The sequence below is a fragment of the Aythya marila genome (assembly GCF_965140915.1).
Source record: "Aythya marila genome assembly, chromosome: W".
NCBI classification, from domain to species: domain Eukaryota; kingdom Metazoa; phylum Chordata; class Aves; order Anseriformes; family Anatidae; genus Aythya; species Aythya marila.
In genome coordinates this window covers 18250806-18270237 of record NC_139081.1, presented here as the reverse complement: position 1 = coordinate 18270237, position 19432 = coordinate 18250806, and the positions used below count along the sequence as shown (strand labels likewise).

Genomic DNA, 19432 nt, shown 5'->3' with positions numbered 1-19432 from the left:
CAGGCATTGGTACTCTTAGGGCGAGAAGTGTTCGTAGGGGTAAAGCAAACATCTGGGAATCACACAGCACATATCTATGAATCACGGGCACTGCAGCCCAACGGCTTGTCCCGAAGGCGGAGAAAGAAAACCTCTGAAGGCATTACCTCCCTGAGGCAGGTATAAATGGGGCAGACGAGGACTCGAAAGGGCTCTCCGGTGCTGCTCCTCATGGTGCCGAAGACCTCGCAGAGGAAGGTGATGAACCCCAGCCAGCGCTCCACATCCCGCTGCTGCAGCTCCTCCCGCATGGTGAAATCCTTCTGCAAGAGGGACAGAGACAAAGGGCTGCATCAGCAAAACTGCACCGCCAGGGGAGAGGCAACAGCTGTCTAGATGAAGAATTAAGAGGAAATTGAAACTCAGGGTGGGGGGAGGAAGACAGACAGAATGACTCTTTAGTAACAGCAGGGAGATTACTCAACACCAATGGAGTGGCTGGAATTTAACTACGGCAAAGCCACCAGAAGCAGGTACTGTAGAAAAAACGCCAGCCTCTGTAATGACTGCCACGGCTTCCCCCTGCCCAGCCCTTCCCCTTGAATGGACTTGGGGACTCTTTGCCATATGCACAACCAAAATTGAATGAAAGTGACTGCAAGTGGCTTAAATGCAGTGCCTGGGGGATGCGATGGATGCTGGTGGCTGGGATGGGCTTGGTGATCCAGCATCTCCAGCAAAGGTAGCTCTGAGCTGGTGTTGGGCCGGGGGCTTTCCAATGCTCTGCCTGCTCCCTGGGGTCTCACAGACATACAGCAGAGCCTGGCTGCCTGCCCACCCAGAAGATTAGGGGAGCACAGAGTTGATATTAAAAAGTCACTCTGCTCCTGAGCTGATGGTTGCCATGACCAAGGATTATGAGGATGATGTGATTTATGGAGCAACACCGGGAGTGAACGAGCAGGGAGGCAGATGCCTCCCCCACCAGTCCTCCAGCCAGGGAGGAAAAAAGGGTTTGCCAAAAGGCAGGACATGAAAAGGGGTATGTGTGTGTTGGGAGCGTGTGGCAATGAGCAAGGAGGAACAGAGAAAAGCAAATAAAAAACTTTCCAGAGGGCACCACCACCACGTGGGATGGCACTAGAGTGTGCGCACCACTCGGAGCCGAGAGGTCTTCCCTAGGCTCTGAGCGATGCTGCAGAGCCTCTTGCAAGATGTCCCACATGAGTTCACTTGTCTGTCTCCATAGTGACCTTTCCTTGTTATTAAAAATTAGTAGGCACTAAGTAGGGGAAAATCAGAGAACAGGACAAGTTCGTTCTCAACAGTCTGTGTTCCCAGCACAGCTTGCACAATGTTTTAAATCCAGCAACTAAATAAATTATCCTGTATCTTTTTCATCTCACTTTATTCCTACTGCCCGAGACAAAGGCTTTGCTGCTCCTCGTGCTCCAACCTGCAGCTGTACTCTGTAGAGCCAAAGATAGAAAAGCCACCACACCAAAGATCACTCTCATGCCCTGGACAACACATGGGAGTCATTTCTTTTGAAGCAAAGGTAAGTAAAGCAGCTACTAATGAATGCCAGGCAAAAGCATGATTATTTTCATGACAGCACTGTATGCATAGAAGATCCAAGAAAGGAGCTATTTATATGTTTCACTACAAAAGGGAAAAAAAATTGCATATGCAGGAAAAAGACTTGTAAAATACCCAAGCCACTTATTAACCAAACAGTGATTACTAATTCCTCTCTACACACATTTCTATAAGGCAATTGCCCAACTGTGTCTGTGACTGAAATCAACCTGCAGCCAAACACTGTTTGGTCTCTTCAGGCTCTCTGGGGTAGTCTGCAAAGCTCTTCCTTTCATTACTCAGCTGGTCACAGGCTGGTGGTGGAGGAGAGATATTTGCCAGCTCAGGTTGTCACCCCAGGGTTATTGAATTGCTCATTCTGGAGTCTTTGCTTGACCTTTACTGGCAAAGAAAACCAAACCAAAACCAAAGAGAAATGTCCTCCTGATTACTGAGCAATTAAAAAAGCCAACGAGAGCATCCCGTGCCCCTTGGCTGCACCAAGGGAGCCTCCAGCCCTGTTCCTCTGCGTGGCCACTCCTTCTGGGTGCCAAGGTTCTTCCTTGATGCCCTGAGACCTCCTCCCATACCCATCGTCCAGCAGGGGCCGCCAAAAAAGTGCCTGGGCATTGCCTGTTTTGAGATCCCTGGTGCACACTGGGGAATTCCTAGCTGCTCATGATAACCACACCGGGCTTCAGGTGGATGAGCCAAGAACAGAAGAGGAAAAAACCTCCCTGTGTACGTGACAGTCCCTCCGTCACCCCTAGAAGCCACCCTAAAGGAGCCTTGAGGTTAGAGGAGGGATTTATGGTGCTAACAAGTGGGTTTTGTTGCCAGTTCCAAGGCTGCAAGGAGAAAGCATACCTTTCCTGGCTGAGCAGGGCACTGCCGTTCACTGGAAGCAACCCGTGGCAGGCCGCTGGGAAGAGAAAAAGCCTTTCTGTGCTATCAGCTTCAGGCAGAGCCTCAGCCTTGCCCAGAAGAGCCACCGTGATGTTCCCATCAAGGCTGGGACAAGCTGCAGCCAGGGCAGGCTGCGGGAGGCTGGAGCATGGAGGAAGCCTCTGCAGAGCCTGCAAACTTTTGCTCAGTGCCCTTTGCAAACACCCATGTGACTACTACAGGAATGCTCCCAGACTGAGAAAACAGTTAGATTTCTCTTCTGTGATAACCCCGCTTCCATTTCTTTATTGTGAACTCTTCCCCCAGGGCTTTCCTGGAGGCCACCACCACAGGGGACCAGCCTCCACCTGTGCTATGTTGCACAAGCGCCTTTACTCGCAGCCAGTTATTTACGTGACTCCTTCCACTGCCTAGGAAAGCATGCTGAGTATTTCAGTGATGTGTCAGCTCTGAACAACTTTATTTAATGCGGTGACAGCCACGTTGCTAGTGCCCCAGAACCCTCTCCACAGCTGAATAATCTGTAACATCCGAGACAGAAACCTCGGCAGAGCTGAGATGGGGATGACGGCAGCCTCTAGGAGCAGACAAAGCTCAGGGAGAACATTTCAGGTTGCATTAGCAAGACTCTCATGCTGCGGCTTCGCGTAGAAATGGGGGAAAGCCTTGCTGGAAAAGCCATTAGCAGGCAGCCTTGGCATCTGTTTAGACAACTGGGCTCCACTGCTGCCTCTGGCTGCGTGAGCATCACAGCACCCTTGTGCCTGATGTGTCCCTCTGCAGAAGGAGGGATGATATGGATTCCTTTGAAAAAGTAGGAAAAGCACCTTGACAGGTGGAATTAGTTTTGGACCATGTCTGTCTACAGGCAAGAGTTGGGCTCCCCAGGAGTCAAACTTCCACAGCAGCTGGACTTGCTCTGGGCATGGAGAACATGCAGAGCAATTCAAACAGGTCCCCAAGGAGTTAGCCATCAAAACAGATGAGCTGGACCAAGGCAGTGGGAGAAGGGAAGAGCCATGGGGCTGCACAAGCAGGGACAAACTCCATGTCCCATGTTGCCACGTCTAACCCACAGACCTCTGGATCACAAAACCCTTCAGAAATGGGCTGAACCCAGACGGCAGAGCCACTGCCCTGCCCCGTGAACTTTATTTGCTCTGGAAATGACTTGTGGAGTTATACAAAAATAACCTGTGGATTGGCCTGCTTAGGTGGTGAAGTCAGTGCAGTAAACAAATTATCTTTCATCAAATTGGCTGTATTTTTAAACACAAACTGTATTACTAATTTGGGGGTGCCCCGGCCTGCAGATAAGCTGAGTGCATTTACTGGATGACCTTCCTCCAGCACTTATAGTTTAAACTAAAATGTATTTATACCAGGTATCAGGGTTGGCCTGGTTTGAGAGAAGAGATCATTAGGAAACCCCACAGCAAGTGGGGGGATGCCAAGGAGACCTGTGAAGGGGCTCAGACAGGACAAGTTCGGGGCACAACCCAAAAGGCTGAGCACGTTCTTCACGTTAGGATCCTCCATGCATGAGGGGCAGGCCAGGGGTGGCCCATGCCCATGCACTACAAGGATGGGCACACCCTTGGGAATGTCTTGCATGGCAAGGAGTCCTTAAGCTGAAGCTCCTGTCAAGCTTCTGCCAGCAAGGGATGCAGAAAATGCTGTTTGCGTGCGGCTCTCTACTCTTGCACCCAAGTCAAAGCCCTCTTCTCATCTGGATGCACCTCATGCAATGCTATTGCTTCTTGGCCCAGGCGTGGCATCTCCTAAATACCAGGCTCAAGACAGAAGAACCCCAAGGAGAGGAGAAAAATCCCTCCTCTGCTCCTCTCCTGCTGTTGGTGGGCAGCAGCATCAAGCAGGAAGAAGGGCAGCACTGCATCTTGACCATCAGACCTAAGCCCTTGCTCCAGCACCGACAGCTGCAGCCAAAAGCTCCTGTGCTGTCTTCATCCTTGTTGACTGTGGGACACGAAGGGGGACTGGCAGCTCTTCCACGGGTTCTCTTCCTCTCCTCTAAAAGCAGAACTCCTGGCCCCTGCCTGTGCCCAAAGACCACACCAAAATCCCACCACGCCATGGCTGCCCAGTGCAGAAAAAAAAGAAAAAGTGGAGCTAACAGCTTCCAAGCAGAGAGCAGGACTTGGCAATAGCAGAACAGGAGACAGATTTATTTTCAGTCCTGCGTGGGCTCCCATCACCTCTGTACCCTGATTTCTCAGCTGGCAAGTGGGAACAATTTACTCATCTTCCTCTGCACAACACTTTGGGGTGTGTGACTGAGACATGCAAATTGTAACAATTATTATCACTCTAACAAAAGAGCTATTGACATTTAAAGCAGATAAACCCTTTAAATTACAGATGACACTCTGTACCCGGCCTTGCAAAGGTCTGGGCTTCACCCAGCCATGAGGCATTTCACTCCCACAGGCTTTCATCATGGCATTTCCTCAAGCTGGCTCCACAGTCAGGTGCACAAGCACCCATCTCTTCTCAGGCAGTCCTGGCCACTTTGGCAAGAGCAGCAAATGAAACTGGTGGCTTTCAGCATGGATCTGGCTTCTTCATTGCCACAGCTCTGTGTTTCTGTCATTTTTTTACACCACCATCTTTCTAAACGTGTATGGCAGCGGTCTCCAAAATGTGCTGCATGGTGAAGGTCTGGGTAAAAACCACTGCATGGGCACCTACTGATGTGAAATGCCGCAGCCCAATTCTACAAGACCAAAGATCCTGCAGCTGTTGGATAGACACATCTTGCAAGGAGGAAACAGCTAGGTTTTGCCTGCTCTTACTGTGGAAATATTGCTTATTCCTCTCACATGGAATTGGGCAGGAAGGGGAAATGAGGGTCGGAAAACTCCCGGCACTCCTGAAGGTTTGCTGGGAGATGCCAGGCAAGCTCCCAGCATCAGCAACATCCAGGAATTTTAAATTCCTCGTTTTTTGGGGTACCTATCCTGAGGCAGAAGATAATCAGAGACTGCAGCCAACGGCAGCGGAGGGTATTACCCATCTGCATACACAAAATAACCCCGTCATCCCAAAATGAGCAACTGAGGGGTCACTTGAAATCCATGCCCCCTGTCCCTCCACCACCCCTCCATTTGGTCCCACACTTGGGACCACCCACCCGGCGTGGGTGTCTCACGACTGCCTCAGGGAGGCTCACAGGTCCTTGGTTAATTATTAATTCAGTCAAGTTTTACAGCTCCTGAGGGGGAGCCTAATAATGGCTTTGCAAACAGAGAAGCGTTGCTGTTAATCTGGTAGTTGCTGGAGATCCTGGAGCACCGTCTGGGTGGATGCTCTGGAATGGCTCAGGGGATGAAGTAGCCCTGTCTGGCCATGAGGAACAGCTAACACCATTTAGCAGTTGGCCTGATGTAAAAATCTTCTCTAATGAGCCTCTGAGTGGACACACAGTCTGCACAGAAAAGGTAGAGTGGGGAGGAGGCAGCCCAAGTACATCCCACACCTCTCTCCTTTTCTCTTGCAGAGGGAGAAGAACCAGCACTGAGATGCAGATGCCATGTCCCAAGGGTCAGTGGAGCGCACGGTTCAACTGCACTGCATCCCATTTCGGCCACAAGACATTAGCATCCTGTCAGTCACAAAGCCTCATACCTCGTTACTGCAGGAGCATTTCTTCAGCCAATTTTCAAGTGGGATAATGCCAAGAGCACATATGCTCTGAAAATAGATAGAGAGAAGAGGTGGGGGCACGCTGGGCACCCCGACTGCTTCACCAGAGGGTGTTGGCCAACCCGTCCTCCAGTAGTACCCAGGTGACAGAGCTGTCTTCCTTGTTACTTAATTTTCACTGTTGCCCTTCCTACCCAGCCCCACTCTGGGTTAAGGCTGGGCTCACAGACCCCGGTGGGGTGCTAGCTCAGCTGGCTAACAGCTATTTGTCACTGCTGCTGAAAGCCCTGCTTCTCCCACGAGCCTGGACCTGGCTGGAACAGCTCATCTTCCTAAGAAAGGTCTCAGTAATGCTGAGACACACAAATTAATTGACTCACTGGGTGGTCATCAGAGCAGCCGGGGCACCTGTTTGACCCGACCCTGCAGGACACCCCACGGCAATGCCTGGAGGAGGCAGCTCCCGCTTCTCAGGCTTGCTCCCCTGGGATATTTCGGAAGAGCTTTACCACACATCTCAGTCCTGCTGCTGCAGATCCCTGCCTGTCCCAGGAACCACAGCACTGCTGGTCCCCACCACTCCATGGAAAAAAATGAACATAACTCCCCCAGCAAACATACATGGACTGTTTTGAATTGCTGTTACAGGGGTGGATGGTTTGATGGGACTCCTCCAGCCCTCCTCTGTGCCAGGGTGAGGTTGGAGCCCCAACACCATTCCTGGCATCCATTCAGGGGCCACTTCTGTGCCTGAAAAAACACCCATGCAGGTGGGGGTTCTTTTGGTCCAGCTGGAGCTTGCCGGCAGGCTGCATTCTTATTTTAAGCTCCACGCATGCGACGTGGCCCCTTGCTAATGCAGTGGTGCCAAGGAGTCTATGAGGATGGGTCAAGCCTGCAAAGACAGCCATGAGCACCGCCAACGCTGCCAAGGGGACAGGTGCGGGTGGGTGGCGGGGGCTCCTTCCCTGCCACTCTGCTGTTTTGAGGCTTTTGTGACTTTCCACCTCATGGATGCAACCAAAACCTGAGCTGACCTTGTGGCATAACGCTGTGAGCATGGTACCATGAGCAGCCTCCATCACACCCAGAAAACTGAGAGGCTTGGGCAGTTCGTGCCCCTTCTCACAAACCCCAAAAACCTCTCTAGGTGCAAGGGCCTGGGATCTCTGAACGTCTCCGTTCTCCCCAAGCTCCGCCTCACCCAGCAAACTGCCGTGTGTCAGCACAGCAGGGGTATACAAACTGCACAAAATCTGTGCCGTAAAAATAAAAAATATTGCAGAAAGGCTTGGGAACCCACGAGCAGCTGGCCAGCTTGGTCCAAGGATGGGATTTTCCCCGTCTTCCCAGAGCCTGAACTGCATGGTGAGTAGGGAAGTGGAGGGGTCGGGGTTAACAGGCTCCCAGCTGGAGATATTTGAGGCACCCAGAGTTCGTGTAAAGTTTTATTCTGGGACCCTTTTATAAATTCTTTTGGTCATGGGAGAAAACGCTGCAACTGTTTAATATGCAGGGAGGCAGTGGCTCTGGCCCAGCATGCGGACGTTGCTGAGCAAACACACCGGGACCGACAACCCCCTTATCTCTGCTATCCACTTTTCACTCATCTCTCACCACCACAGCCAAGGGGATGGGCACGGACCCGTGGTACCAGCACTGGTGTCCTGCTGGCTGGGCTGCTCAGGGCTCCCTGTGACAGGGATGAGCTGCATCTGACAGCTGCGGCCCCGAGCTGAAGTACCAGTCTGCTAAAAAGCATCGCCATCCAGCTCTGTTTACACAAATTATTGCAGAAAATCTTTCTTTGGGGGTAATGTTTACAAATCCTATGAAGCCAGAGAGCTTCTACTATAGAAAATGTTGTTTTGGCTAACATTTTTTTTAAAGGATGTAAAAGAATCTGCTCTGCTCGCCCCCTGAAGATGTACGTACCCTACATGCATTGCAAGCTGCCTGTCCGTGTGGGAAAAGCTGAGCTTATGGAAAGAACCAGGTTGAAAAGCTGCAGAAAACATGAACTGTGAAACCCTCGGTCCCTCCAAACTTTCTGTCTTTATAGACACACTCATGATCACCACGGCACATTCTGCAGTGTAATACACAGCATCCCGGTGGAGCTTTTCTATAAGACAGCAGATGGCAGGGGCTGGAATATAGAAAGACGTGGGACAGCACACCTCATCCCTAGGAGCAAAGCACAAGTGGCAGGTTGTGTCTCCCCAGCCCAGCACTATTTCCTTACCACTGTGGCTTTGTGCTCTGTATCCAGTTTCACTTCCTGGTGCTCCCGGACCGGGGGCGATATTGCTGCGCTGGGTTTCCAGCATTGTTCCAAATGCTCCTCACACCCCCTTATTAACAAAATAATGTGCAGAGCAAGTGTAATAAAAAATAATTAAAAAAAAAAAAAAAAAAAAAAAAACAGGAGAAGAAAGAAAAGTGGAGCAATTTATCACTGGGAAGGGAAGAGGCAGCATGGGCAAAGATGATCACACTGGTTTCGGATACTCAGCGTACAGGGCAAGGACAGGGGCTGCACAGGATGCAGTACGTTGTGCCCACGGGTGTGTCACAGTGGGGTGGTATCGTCCAGCTGTCCTCTGCTTTCCTGCGTCCTCAAACCTTACTGCTGCATTTTGCACCGGTGACAGGCCTCATTTGCTAGCCAGGCATGGGACACAACCTGGAACACCTCTACTGTATCTCATCCCTCACCTGCACACACTGCACACCTGGTCCCACAGTCATTGCTGCTGGAGTGAAAAAACAACCCTGTGCTACTGCATGCACAGCACCCTGTGTCATGGCCGCCCATGGCCATGCCTACAGGGGGATATGGCCGAGACCTGTGGGGTCTGCCAGCTGAGCACGTCCCCCTGCACTCCTGCTTATGGGGAGATGCCTGGGCCCTCCAGTGTAGCAGAGATGTGTCGGGATCTGGGAGGTGCGATGGAGAGGCACTGCACTGCTGCTGCTACCGAGAGCACTGACATAAACTGCCTGGCAAAAACAGGGATGGGCCAGGCACAGGACATCCCATTTCACTCTGTTCCCACGAAAGAAAAATGAAGTGCTGCCCCCTCCAGCATCCTTCTCCCCAAGCCCAACTGCCAGGCTGACGCTGGCACCTGCATCTGCTCTGGCCTTGGCAGGGACAGCTCCAGCTCCAGCTCCAGCTCCAGCACCTGCTCCTGTGCTGCATTCCCTCTGCAAAATGCGTAGCTCATCCCCAGGAGAGAACTGAGGACAAATGGCCGAGGCGGTCATTTGACACATGATTAAGGCAATATAGCACTGGTGTTGCTGTGCTACAGCCCACGGGTTCAGGGCTGTGGGGTTTGCAGGGGTGTCAGCTAAGGCATGCTCCTACAGTGCACTTCTGCTTTTGGGGGGACAGCAAGGCAGCTGGGTGAGAGGGGACGGGTCCGTCTTTGGACTTGTCTAGCTCCAGAAGGAGCTGGTGAGCTTGAGTCCCTGCAGGCCATCTGGGCTTGCACAGGCATTTGACCTCGGCTTGCTGCAAGCCTGCTCTTGCAAGGCAGGACTGGGGAGGCTGCAGGGTGACCCCAGGTAGGGCAATGCCTCGCGGGGTGCTCACCCTGAGCCTCCATTCTGGGGGTGCAGAGCCACTTCTGCCAGCTTGGAGCCACCTCCCAAGCTCACTCCTGTTTTCTGTGTCCCCAATTTGTGGATGGGGGTTCAAAATGGGCACCAGGAGCAGGGATTTCCCAACCCCGCAGCTGTCGACCATTCTGCCATGTCCTGGGGACAGATTTGAGCCTTTCGAGAGAAAATGGGTCCTCTCTGCAGCAGAGCTGGTGAGCCAATGCCAGCTTTTTAAAACTCCATCCAGCCTGGTCAGAGGGAGATTTGCTTTAAGCAAATTGATTTTGAGGCTTTTTTTTCCCCACCTCTCCTAAGAAAGCATGCAGGCTGGGGGTACCCTCTCAGCCCTAAGCATCCTCACCCCCCAGCAATGAGTGGGAGCAGCCTGGGGGCTCTCCTGGAGGGCAGTGGCTGCCTGGATCCGGCCAGGGCTGCAGGCAGGCTGCGGGCAGGCTGCACAGTCCATAGTCTCCACCTAGTTTCTGGCGGAGCCTCTGTTCAGCGCTGCATCCCTGCATGGGTCCATCCACACCCCAGGGATGGTGGGGCCTAGCCCCTGTCCTGGCCCTTGGTCCTTCCAGGGTGACAAAGAGCCAGAAGGAAGCACGCACAATGTATTTATGGAGCAAAGGAGGCCATTGGTATTTTTTAACCACATGCCTGAGTAGTGCAAGATAAAATCTTACCAGTGCAGTGAATTTGAGCTGTTCTTTAAACTCCTACAGCTTTTTTCTGCAACTTAGTCCCGCTTTCCAATCAATCTCTCAAATGGTAAACTACCTGGTGCCCTGCTACCCTAAACTGAACACCTTCCCCATGCAGAAGCATCAGTGGGACTGCAGCCCCTGCTGCCTGGTGCCTGGGGGATCCCGTCCACTTCCCTGCTTCCCCAAAGGCTATTTGTTGCCTTTTTTTTGCACGCCACTAAAGCCCCACATCCTAGTCCTCATCCCACTGTTAGTTTCTGAAAAGTGCTGATCCCTGGTTCATCCTCTCCCCGCCACCCTGCTCCTCTCAGCTTGCTCTGCTTGGAAATGGGAAAGTTGAAAGCATGCAGCCTGACTTTTAAGCCAGGGCTCCCCAGTAACTCCCAGACCTACCTGGGACCTTCTGCGAGCAGCTCCCATAATGCCAGCACACCAGCCCACTGCCACACTTGTGCGGGTTTCATTGGGCCCCAACAAGGATGCAAAATAGAATATTTCAGAATCGTGGTGCATCTTCAGAGACACTCCATGGGGAAGGGAAGCGTGGTGAAAGCGTGGCTGATGCTGATTCTGTTGGGACTGCCTGCACAGCTTGCACAACAGCATGTGTGTCAGCACACATATACACCTATACATACTATGTGTATATGTGTGTGCATTAATTTAGAATTGCCTTTGAATTTCCTGGGCATAAATAAAACAAATCCCACCTGCCAAGCTCTGGCTACAGGGCTTTACATTTAGCAGGTGGGTCCCACAGCCATTCACAAAACCAGGACAGTGCTGCCAACATCTGTGCAGAAATGCTAGTGCCTTTCAGCACGAACCATGCATATTGCTTCCATGTCCCTATTACCACAGTACCCACTCACTTCACCACCTTCGGTGTCTTTATCCTCCCAACCCAAAAAAGTGCTCCCATCACTAGGAGGTTAAGTCATTGGATCTGTCCTGGTTTCAGTTAGCACAGAATTAATTTTCTTCCTAGTAGCTGGTGGAATGCTGTGTTTTGGCTTAGAATGAGAAGAGTGCTGATAACACCCCGATGCTTTAATTGTTGCAGAGCAGTGCTTATACTAAGCCAAGGACATCTCAGCCTTTGCTCTGTCCTGCCAACAGGCAGGCTGGGGGTGCAGTAAGAGCTGGGAGGGGACAGACCCAGGACAGGTGACCCAAACTAGCCAAAGGGGTATTCCATACCATCTGACGTCATGCTAAACAATATATAGGGGTGGCTAGCCGGGGGGAGGGGGCCGGACTGCTCGGGGTTAGGCTGGGCATCGGTCAGCGGGTGGTGAGCAATTGCATTGTGCATCACTTGTTTGTACATACTATTATTACTTTCGTATTATCACCATTGTATCATCATTATTATTATTGTTATTATTATTTTTGTTATTTTTTTTCCTGTCTTATTAAACTGTCTTTATCTCAACTCACGGGCTTCACTTTCCATTTCTCTCCCCCGTCCCAGAGAGGGAGGGGGGAGGGTGAGCGAACGGCTGCGTGGTGTTTAGCTGCCGGTCGGGTTAAACCACGACAGTCTTTTTGGCGCCCAACGTGGGGCCCGAAAGGTTGAGATAACGGCAGATCTGATCAGAGTGTGTTAAACTAAAATTGGTGGAAGGATTAGACCTGCTTAATAGTCACTTGTCATGATGCTGATTGCTTTAATCACAACTCTGCTGCGCCTGTTTTCCAAATTGAGTATTATAGTACATTATTTTCCGTATTTGCTCTCTGTAGTGTTGTTTCTCCTCTCCGGGCCCTGGTTTCAGACCATTATGGTACTAAGTGTTATAGCAATGGCTTATGAGACGATAAGATATCTGGTCATGACTCTAACTTGGTATTTATACTCAGTAACATCGTGGACTCTGTACTTTGGAAACAGCATCTTGGGAACTATTAGCAATTATACCTATTGTTTTTCTCCATTAGAGAGTCAATCTGTGGAGGGGAAAGGGGAGGATATTTTTCCTTACTTGCTTACTCTCCCTTTCTCCTTCACCACCCCTGTATCCTCCTGGGTCACTCTGCCTTCCTCCTTCACCACCCTCTTATCCCCTGAGCTTGTCACAATAGCTCTCCAAGATATTGAATATTTCTGGAATACTCAGAATACCATAGTCTTGTTGTTCTGCCTCATGAATGCACTTCAGATTCTGCTTAAAGTTAAACAACTACTTATGAAGCTCATCCGGAGATCTGCCCGGAGGCAGTATAGTTGTGGGTGGCAGGGAGTATGGGTGGATATGGGCAGGCATCTAGAGCAGTTGGCACCCCCAGTGTGTTGGAAATTCACCCCTGAACAATGGCAAAATCCTCAAAAACTGGCAGAATGCTTGAAAAAAAGGTGTAATGATTCTGGCAGTTCCAAAGTAACACAAATCATTGTAACGTGCTGGGGCCTGGCTCATGCCTATCGAGCTGCCATTGATACTGCTGTCAACTTAGTGACAGACCCTGCGGCCACTCCAAACCCTGTGACAGATCCAACGGCCACTGTGACCCCTACGGTGGATTCTGCAGCCGCTCCAGTCCCAGCTCCTGCAGCCGCTCCAGTCCCAGCTCCTGCAGCTGCTCCAGTCCCAGCTCCTGCAGCCGCTCCAGCTCCAGCTCCTGCAGCCGCTCCAGTCCCAGCTCCTGCAGCCGCTCCAGTCCCAGCTCCTGCAGCCGCTCCAGTCCCAGCTCCTGCAGCTGCTCCAGCCCCAGTTCCTGCAGTCGCTCCAGTTCCAGCTCCGGCCGCTACTCCAGTCCCAGTTCCTGCAACTGCTCCAGTCCCAGCTCCTGAAGCTGCTCCAGCTCCAGCTCCTGAAGCCGCTCCAGCTCCAGCTCCTGCAGCTGCTCCAGTCCCAGTTCCTGCAGTCGCTCCAGTTCCAGCTCCGGCCGCTACTCCAGTCCCAGTTCCTGCAACTGCTCCAGTCCCAGCTCCTGAAGCCGCTCCAGCTCCAGCTCCTGAAGCCGCTCCAGCTCCAGCTCCTACTGCTGCTCCAGTCCCAGCTCCTGCAACTGCTCCAGCTCCAGCTCCAGCTCCTGTAGCCGCTACAGCTCCGGTTCCTGCAACTGCTCCAGCTCCTGTAGCCGCTCCAGCTCCTGTGGCCGTGTCAGAGAAACGAGCTGTAGCAGTGCAAGTTGACCCTGCAGAGGGCATTCCAACCCCTGCGGCAGACCCTGTAACAAAGTCAGAGAAACGAGCAGTAGCAGTGCAAGCTGCCCCTGTAGAGAAGGTGAAAATATGGTATAGAAATTCAAGTCGTTTAGAACGCAGAGAGTCTTCTGCCAATCCAGGTAAGGCTTCTGCCAAAACTAAGTATAGAGATGACGAAGATGATGACGACGCTGGGCCGTCAAGGATTCAGGAGGAGGAAGATGAGGATGCCGAAAGAGCAACAGTAACTACCCGAAGCCTAAACGAGCGCGAGCTACGAGATGTGCGAAAAGATTTTGGTCGCTGTATAGGTGAGCAGCTTGTCACCTGGCTGCTCCGGTGCTGGGACTCTGGAGCCAATTGTGTGGAATTAGACGGCAGGGAAGCCAAGCGGCTGGGATCCCTTGCTCGAGACGCCGGCATTGACAAAGCAATTGCAGATGGAGCACGACCCACCAGCCTCTGGAGGCGTCTCCTCTCAGCTGTGAGGGAAAGGTATCCCTTCAAGGAAGATATTTTATGTCTACCAGGCAAGTGGACCACTATGGAGAAGGGAATCCAGTACCTGAGGGAATTAGCCGTACGGGAAGTGATTTATGAGGATCCAGACCTCAAACAAACATCCACAGATCCAGATGAAGTCAAGTGTACACGACCCATGTGGCGGAAGTTTGTACGGAGTGCACCATCATCATATGCCAGCTCATTGGCAATAATGGCCTGGAAAGAGGATGAGGAACCCACAGTGGGTGAAGCGGCTAAACAACTCCGGCAGTACGAAGAAAGTCTCTCCTCTTCCTTACAGGCCTGCGTCTCAGCTGTGGAGAAACTTTCTGAAAAGGTTCACCAACTTGAAGAGAATCTATTGTCCTCCCCACCTGAACCAACCAGTGCCCACCGACCAAAGGAGAACACTTGGGAGAAACTTTCTGAAAAGGTTCACCAACTTGAAGAGAGATTATTCTCCTTCGCACCTGTACAAAGCAGTGTCTCAGCTGTCAGGGGTAGGCGTTCACCCACACAAGGAAGACGATATGGTGGGTACTCACCCCGTGCCACCCTGTGGTTTTACTTACGAGACCATGGAGAGGACATGAGAAAGTGGGATGGAAAATCTACCGCGACCCTAGAGGCACGGGTACGTGAGTTGCAAAAGAAAACAATCAGGAAAAAGGGATTCTCCGAAAAGTTTGCTGCTCCAACTTCCAGCAGACAGTCCTTCAAACACAGAAACGAGGAAGATTCTGACCAGGATTAGGGGGGCCCTGCCTCCAGCCAGGGGGAGGAAAGGGACAATCGAGTTTATTGGACTGTGTGGATTCGATGGCCTGGCACATCACGCGCACAGAAGTATAAGGCTTTAGTAGACACCGGTGCACAATGTACTATAATGCCATCGAGCTATAAAGGACCAGAGCCCATCTATATTTGTGGAGTGACAGGGGGATCTCAGCAGTTGACTGTATTGGAGGCTGAAGTGAGTCTGACTGGGAATGAGTGGGAGAAGCACCGCATTGTGACTGGTCCGGATGCTCCATGTATCCTTGGCATAGACTATCTTAGAAGAGGATACTGCAAGGACCCAAAAGGGTTCCGGTGGGCTTTTGGTATTGCTGCCTTAGAGACAGAGGGCATTAAACAATTATCTACCTTGCCTGGTCTCTCAGAGGACCCCTCTGTTGTGGGGTTGCTGAGGGTCGAAGAACAGCAAGTGCCAATTGCTACCACAACTGTGCACCGGCGGCAATATCGCACCAACCGAGACTCCCTGATTCCCATCCATAAGCTAATTCGTCAATTGGAGAGCCAAGGAGTGATCAGCAAGACTCATTCACCTTTCAATAGTCCCATATGGCCAGTGCGAAAGTCTAATGGCGAGTGGAGACTAACAGTGGACTATCGCGGCCTGAACGAAGTCACGCCACCACTGAGTGCTGCAGTGCCGGACATGCTGGAACTTCAGTATGAACTTGAATCGAAGGCAGCCAAGTGGTACGCCACAATTGATATCGCTAATGCATTTTTCTCCATCCCTCTAGCAGCAGAGTGCAGGCCACAATTTGCCTTCACTTGGAGGGGAGTCCAATATACTTGGAATAGGCTGCCCCAGGGGTGGAAACACAGCCCTACCATTTGCCATGGGCTGATCCAGTCTGCACTAGAGCAGGGGGAAGCTCCTGAACACCTGCAGTACATCGATGACATTATTGTGTGGGGTGACACAGCAGAGGAAGTTTTCGAGAAAGGGAAGAAAATAGTCCAAATCCTTCTGAAAGCCGGTTTTGCCATAAAACAAAATAAAGTCAAAGGACCTGCACGGGAGATCCAGTTTTTAGGAATAAAATGGCAAGATGGACGTCGTCAAATCCCAATGGATGTGATCAACAAAATAACAGCTATGTCTCCACCAACTAACAAAAAAGAAACACAGACTTTCCTAGGTGTTGTGGGGTTTTGGAGAATGCACATCCCAAATTACAGTCTGATTGTAAACCCACTCTACCAAGTAACTCGTAAGAAGAATGAGTTTGAATGGGGCCCTGAACAACGACAAGCCTTTGAACAAATCAAGCAGGAAATAGTCCATGCAGTAGCCCTTGGGCCAGTTCGAACAGGACCAGATGTAAAGAATGTGCTCTACACTGCAGCCGGGGAGAACGGCCCCACCTGGAGCCTCTGGCAGAAAGAACCTGGGGAAACTCGAGGTCGGCCTCTGGGGTTTTGGAGTCGGGGATACAGAGGATCTGAGGCCCGCTATACTCCAACTGAAAAGGAGATATTGGCAGCATATGAAGGAGTTCGATCTGCTTCGGAGGTGGTCGGTACTGAAGCGCAGCTCCTCCTAGCACCCCGATTACCGGTACTAGGCTGGATGTTCAAGGGAAGGGTCCCCTCTACGCATCATGCAACTGATGCTACATGGAGCAAGTGGGTTGCACTGATTACTCAGCGGGCTCGAATAGGAAACCCCAGTCGCCCAGGAATATTGGAAGTGATCATGGACTGGCCAGAAGGCAAATACTTTGGGATATCATCAGAGGAGGAGGTGGGTCGTGCTGAAGAAGCCCCACTGTACAACCAGTTGCCAGAGAATGAAAAGAAATATGCCCTGTTCACTGATGGGTCCTGTCGTATTGTGGGGAAGCATCGGAGATGGAAGGCTGCTGTATGGAGTCCTACGCGACGAGTTGCAGAAGCTGCTGAGGGAGAAGGTGAATCGAGTCAGTTTGCAGAAGTGAAAGCCATTCAGCTGGCTTTAGACATTGCTGAACGAGAAAAATGGCCAGTTCTCTATCTCTACACCGATTCATGGATGGTAGCAAATGCCCTGTGGGGATGGTTACAGCAATGGAAGCAAAACAACTGGCGGCGTAGGGGCAAACCCATCTGGGCTGCTGCATTGTGGCAAGATATTGCTGCTCGGGTAGAGAACCTGGCTGTGAAAGTACGCCACGTAGATGCTCATGTGCCCAAGAATCGGGCTACTGAAGAACATCAAAACAACCAGCAGGTGGATCAGGCTGCTAAGATTGAAGTAGCTCAGGTGGACCTGGATTGGCAGCATAAAGGTGAATTATTTATAGCCCGATGGGCCCATGACACCTCAGGCCATCAAGGTAGAGATGCAACATACAGATGGGCTCGTGATCGAGGGGTGGACTTGACCATGGACGCTATAGCACAGGTTATTCATGACTGTGAAACATGTGCTGCAATCAAGCAAGCCAAACGGTCAAAGCCTCTTTGGTATGGAGGACGATGGCTGAAATATAAATATGGAGAGGCCTGGCAGATTGATTACATCACACTCCCTCAAACTCGCAATGGCAAGCGCCACGTACTTACAATGGTGGAAGCAACCACCGGATGGCTGGAAACATATCCTGTGCCTCATGCTACCGCCCGGAACACCATCCTGGGCCTTGAAAAGCAAGTCCTATGGCGACATGGCACCCCAGAAAGAATAGAATCAGACAATGGGACTCACTTCCGAAACAACCTTATAGACACTTGGGCCAAAGAACATGGTATTGAATGGGTGTATCACATCCCCTATCATGCACCAGCCTCCGGGAAAGTTGAACGATACAATGGCCTGTTAAAGACTACCTTGAAAGCAATGGGCGCTGGGACGTTCAAAAACTGGGATACGCATTTGGCAAAGGCCACCTGGTTAGTCAATACTAGGGGATCTACCAACCGAGCTGGACCTGCCCAATCAAACCTGTTACGTACTGTAGATGGGGATAAAGTTCCTGTAGTGCATGTAAAAAATATGCTGGGTAAAACAGTCTGGGCTACTCCTGCCTCAGGAAAAGGCAAACCTATTCGTGGAATTGTTTTCGCTCAGGGACCTGGATATACTTGGTGGGTGATGCAAAAGAACGGAGAGGTCCGGTGTGTACCTCAAGGAGATTTAATACTGGGTGAGAATAGCCCATGAACTGAATTGCACCATGTTAAATAGTATATTATACTGTATGTTATCACTACCATGATTACTATAGGTGACTAATTAGAATGTATGGAAAAGAGTGTAACCTGAGCATGACATAAATGGTATGGAATAAGGGGTGGATAGATGTCCTGGTTTCAGTTAGCACAGAATTAATTTTCTTCCTAGTAGCTGGTGGAATGCTGTGTTTTGGCTTAGAATGAGAAGAGTGCTGATAACACCCCGATGCTTTAATTGTTGCAGAGCAGTGCTTATACTAAGCCAAGGACATCTCAGCCTTTGCTCTGTCCTGCCAACAGGCAGGCTGGGGGTGCAGTAAGAGCTGGGAGGGGACAGACCCAGGACAGGTGACCCAAACTAGCCAAAGGGGTATTCCATACCATCTGACGTCATGCTAAACAATATATAGGGGTGGCTAGCCGGGGGGAGGGGGCCGGACTGCTCGGGGTTAGGCTGGGCATCGGTCAGCGGGTGGTGAGCAATTGCATTGTGCATCACTTGTTTGTACATACTATTATTACTTTCGTATTATCACCATTGTATCATCATTATTATTATTGTTATTATTATTTTTGTTATTTTTTTTTCCTGTCTTATTAAACTGTCTTTATCTCAACTCACGGGCTTCACTTTCCATTTCTCTCCCCCGTCCCAGAGAGGGAGGGGGGAGGGTGAGCGAACGGCTGCGTGGTGTTTAGCTGCCGGTCGGGTTAAACCACGACAGGATCAAATAAACAGGGAGCTTGCAGAAGAGGAGGGATTTCAGCTTACTCTTCCCAAATCCTTGCGCTCAGCATGGTAAATGCTTCCCTTTGCACCCTGATTTATTGAAAGAAATCGATCAGAATCAGAATCATCTAGGTTGGAAAAGACCTTCAAGATCACCAAATCCAACCATCAACTGTCAGTCAATTCTCCAGTACCTAATGCCTCAAGATTTCTATCCCAATAAAGGATTCAAGCTAAATTTTACTCATCTGTCCTCTGCCTGGGCTGACAGCAACAGGTTTATGAGCTTTGCAGCCTTCCCGGCTAAACTACTCCAGAAGCAGCTACCCTGAACATCTCAAATCCAGCTCAGTCCACCAAAACACAGGTGTGACCGGTGCCAAAACCCACAGGGTCTGAGTCAAGTATTTAAAACCAGAGAGAAGCACAGCATCAAACCACGGAAATGTCATTTTTCGGGCATCAGGAGATTGCACTTATATGACTAATTTGAATGCCTCAGAACAAACTTCTGCATTTGAGCAAGCACCAGGCTGATGAGCATGGAGGAAACCCTGCGTGGGTATACAAGAGGGTATGTAAAAGAGGATGCAATAGAGTATATAACTGGGTATGCACATCCCACAGCCCAAACCAGGATATGCAAATGGTTAT

General features: G+C 50.8%; 1 protein-coding gene across 2 annotated transcripts in view; it reads right to left on the bottom strand.

Annotated features, from left to right (window-relative positions):
- Window positions 1-19432, bottom strand: part of LOC309889567 (CBP80/20-dependent translation initiation factor-like) — a gene marked incomplete at its 3' end in the record, with an annotated part of 155751 nt that overhangs the window by 18968 nt on the left and 117351 nt on the right. For both annotated transcript variants that reach the window (XM_082782433.1, XM_082782434.1), the window contains exon 9: window positions 147-302. In XM_082782433.1, coding sequence (XP_082638559.1) covers window positions 147-302 — 156 coding nt within the window. The remainder of the gene's footprint in view (window positions 1-146; window positions 303-19432) is intronic.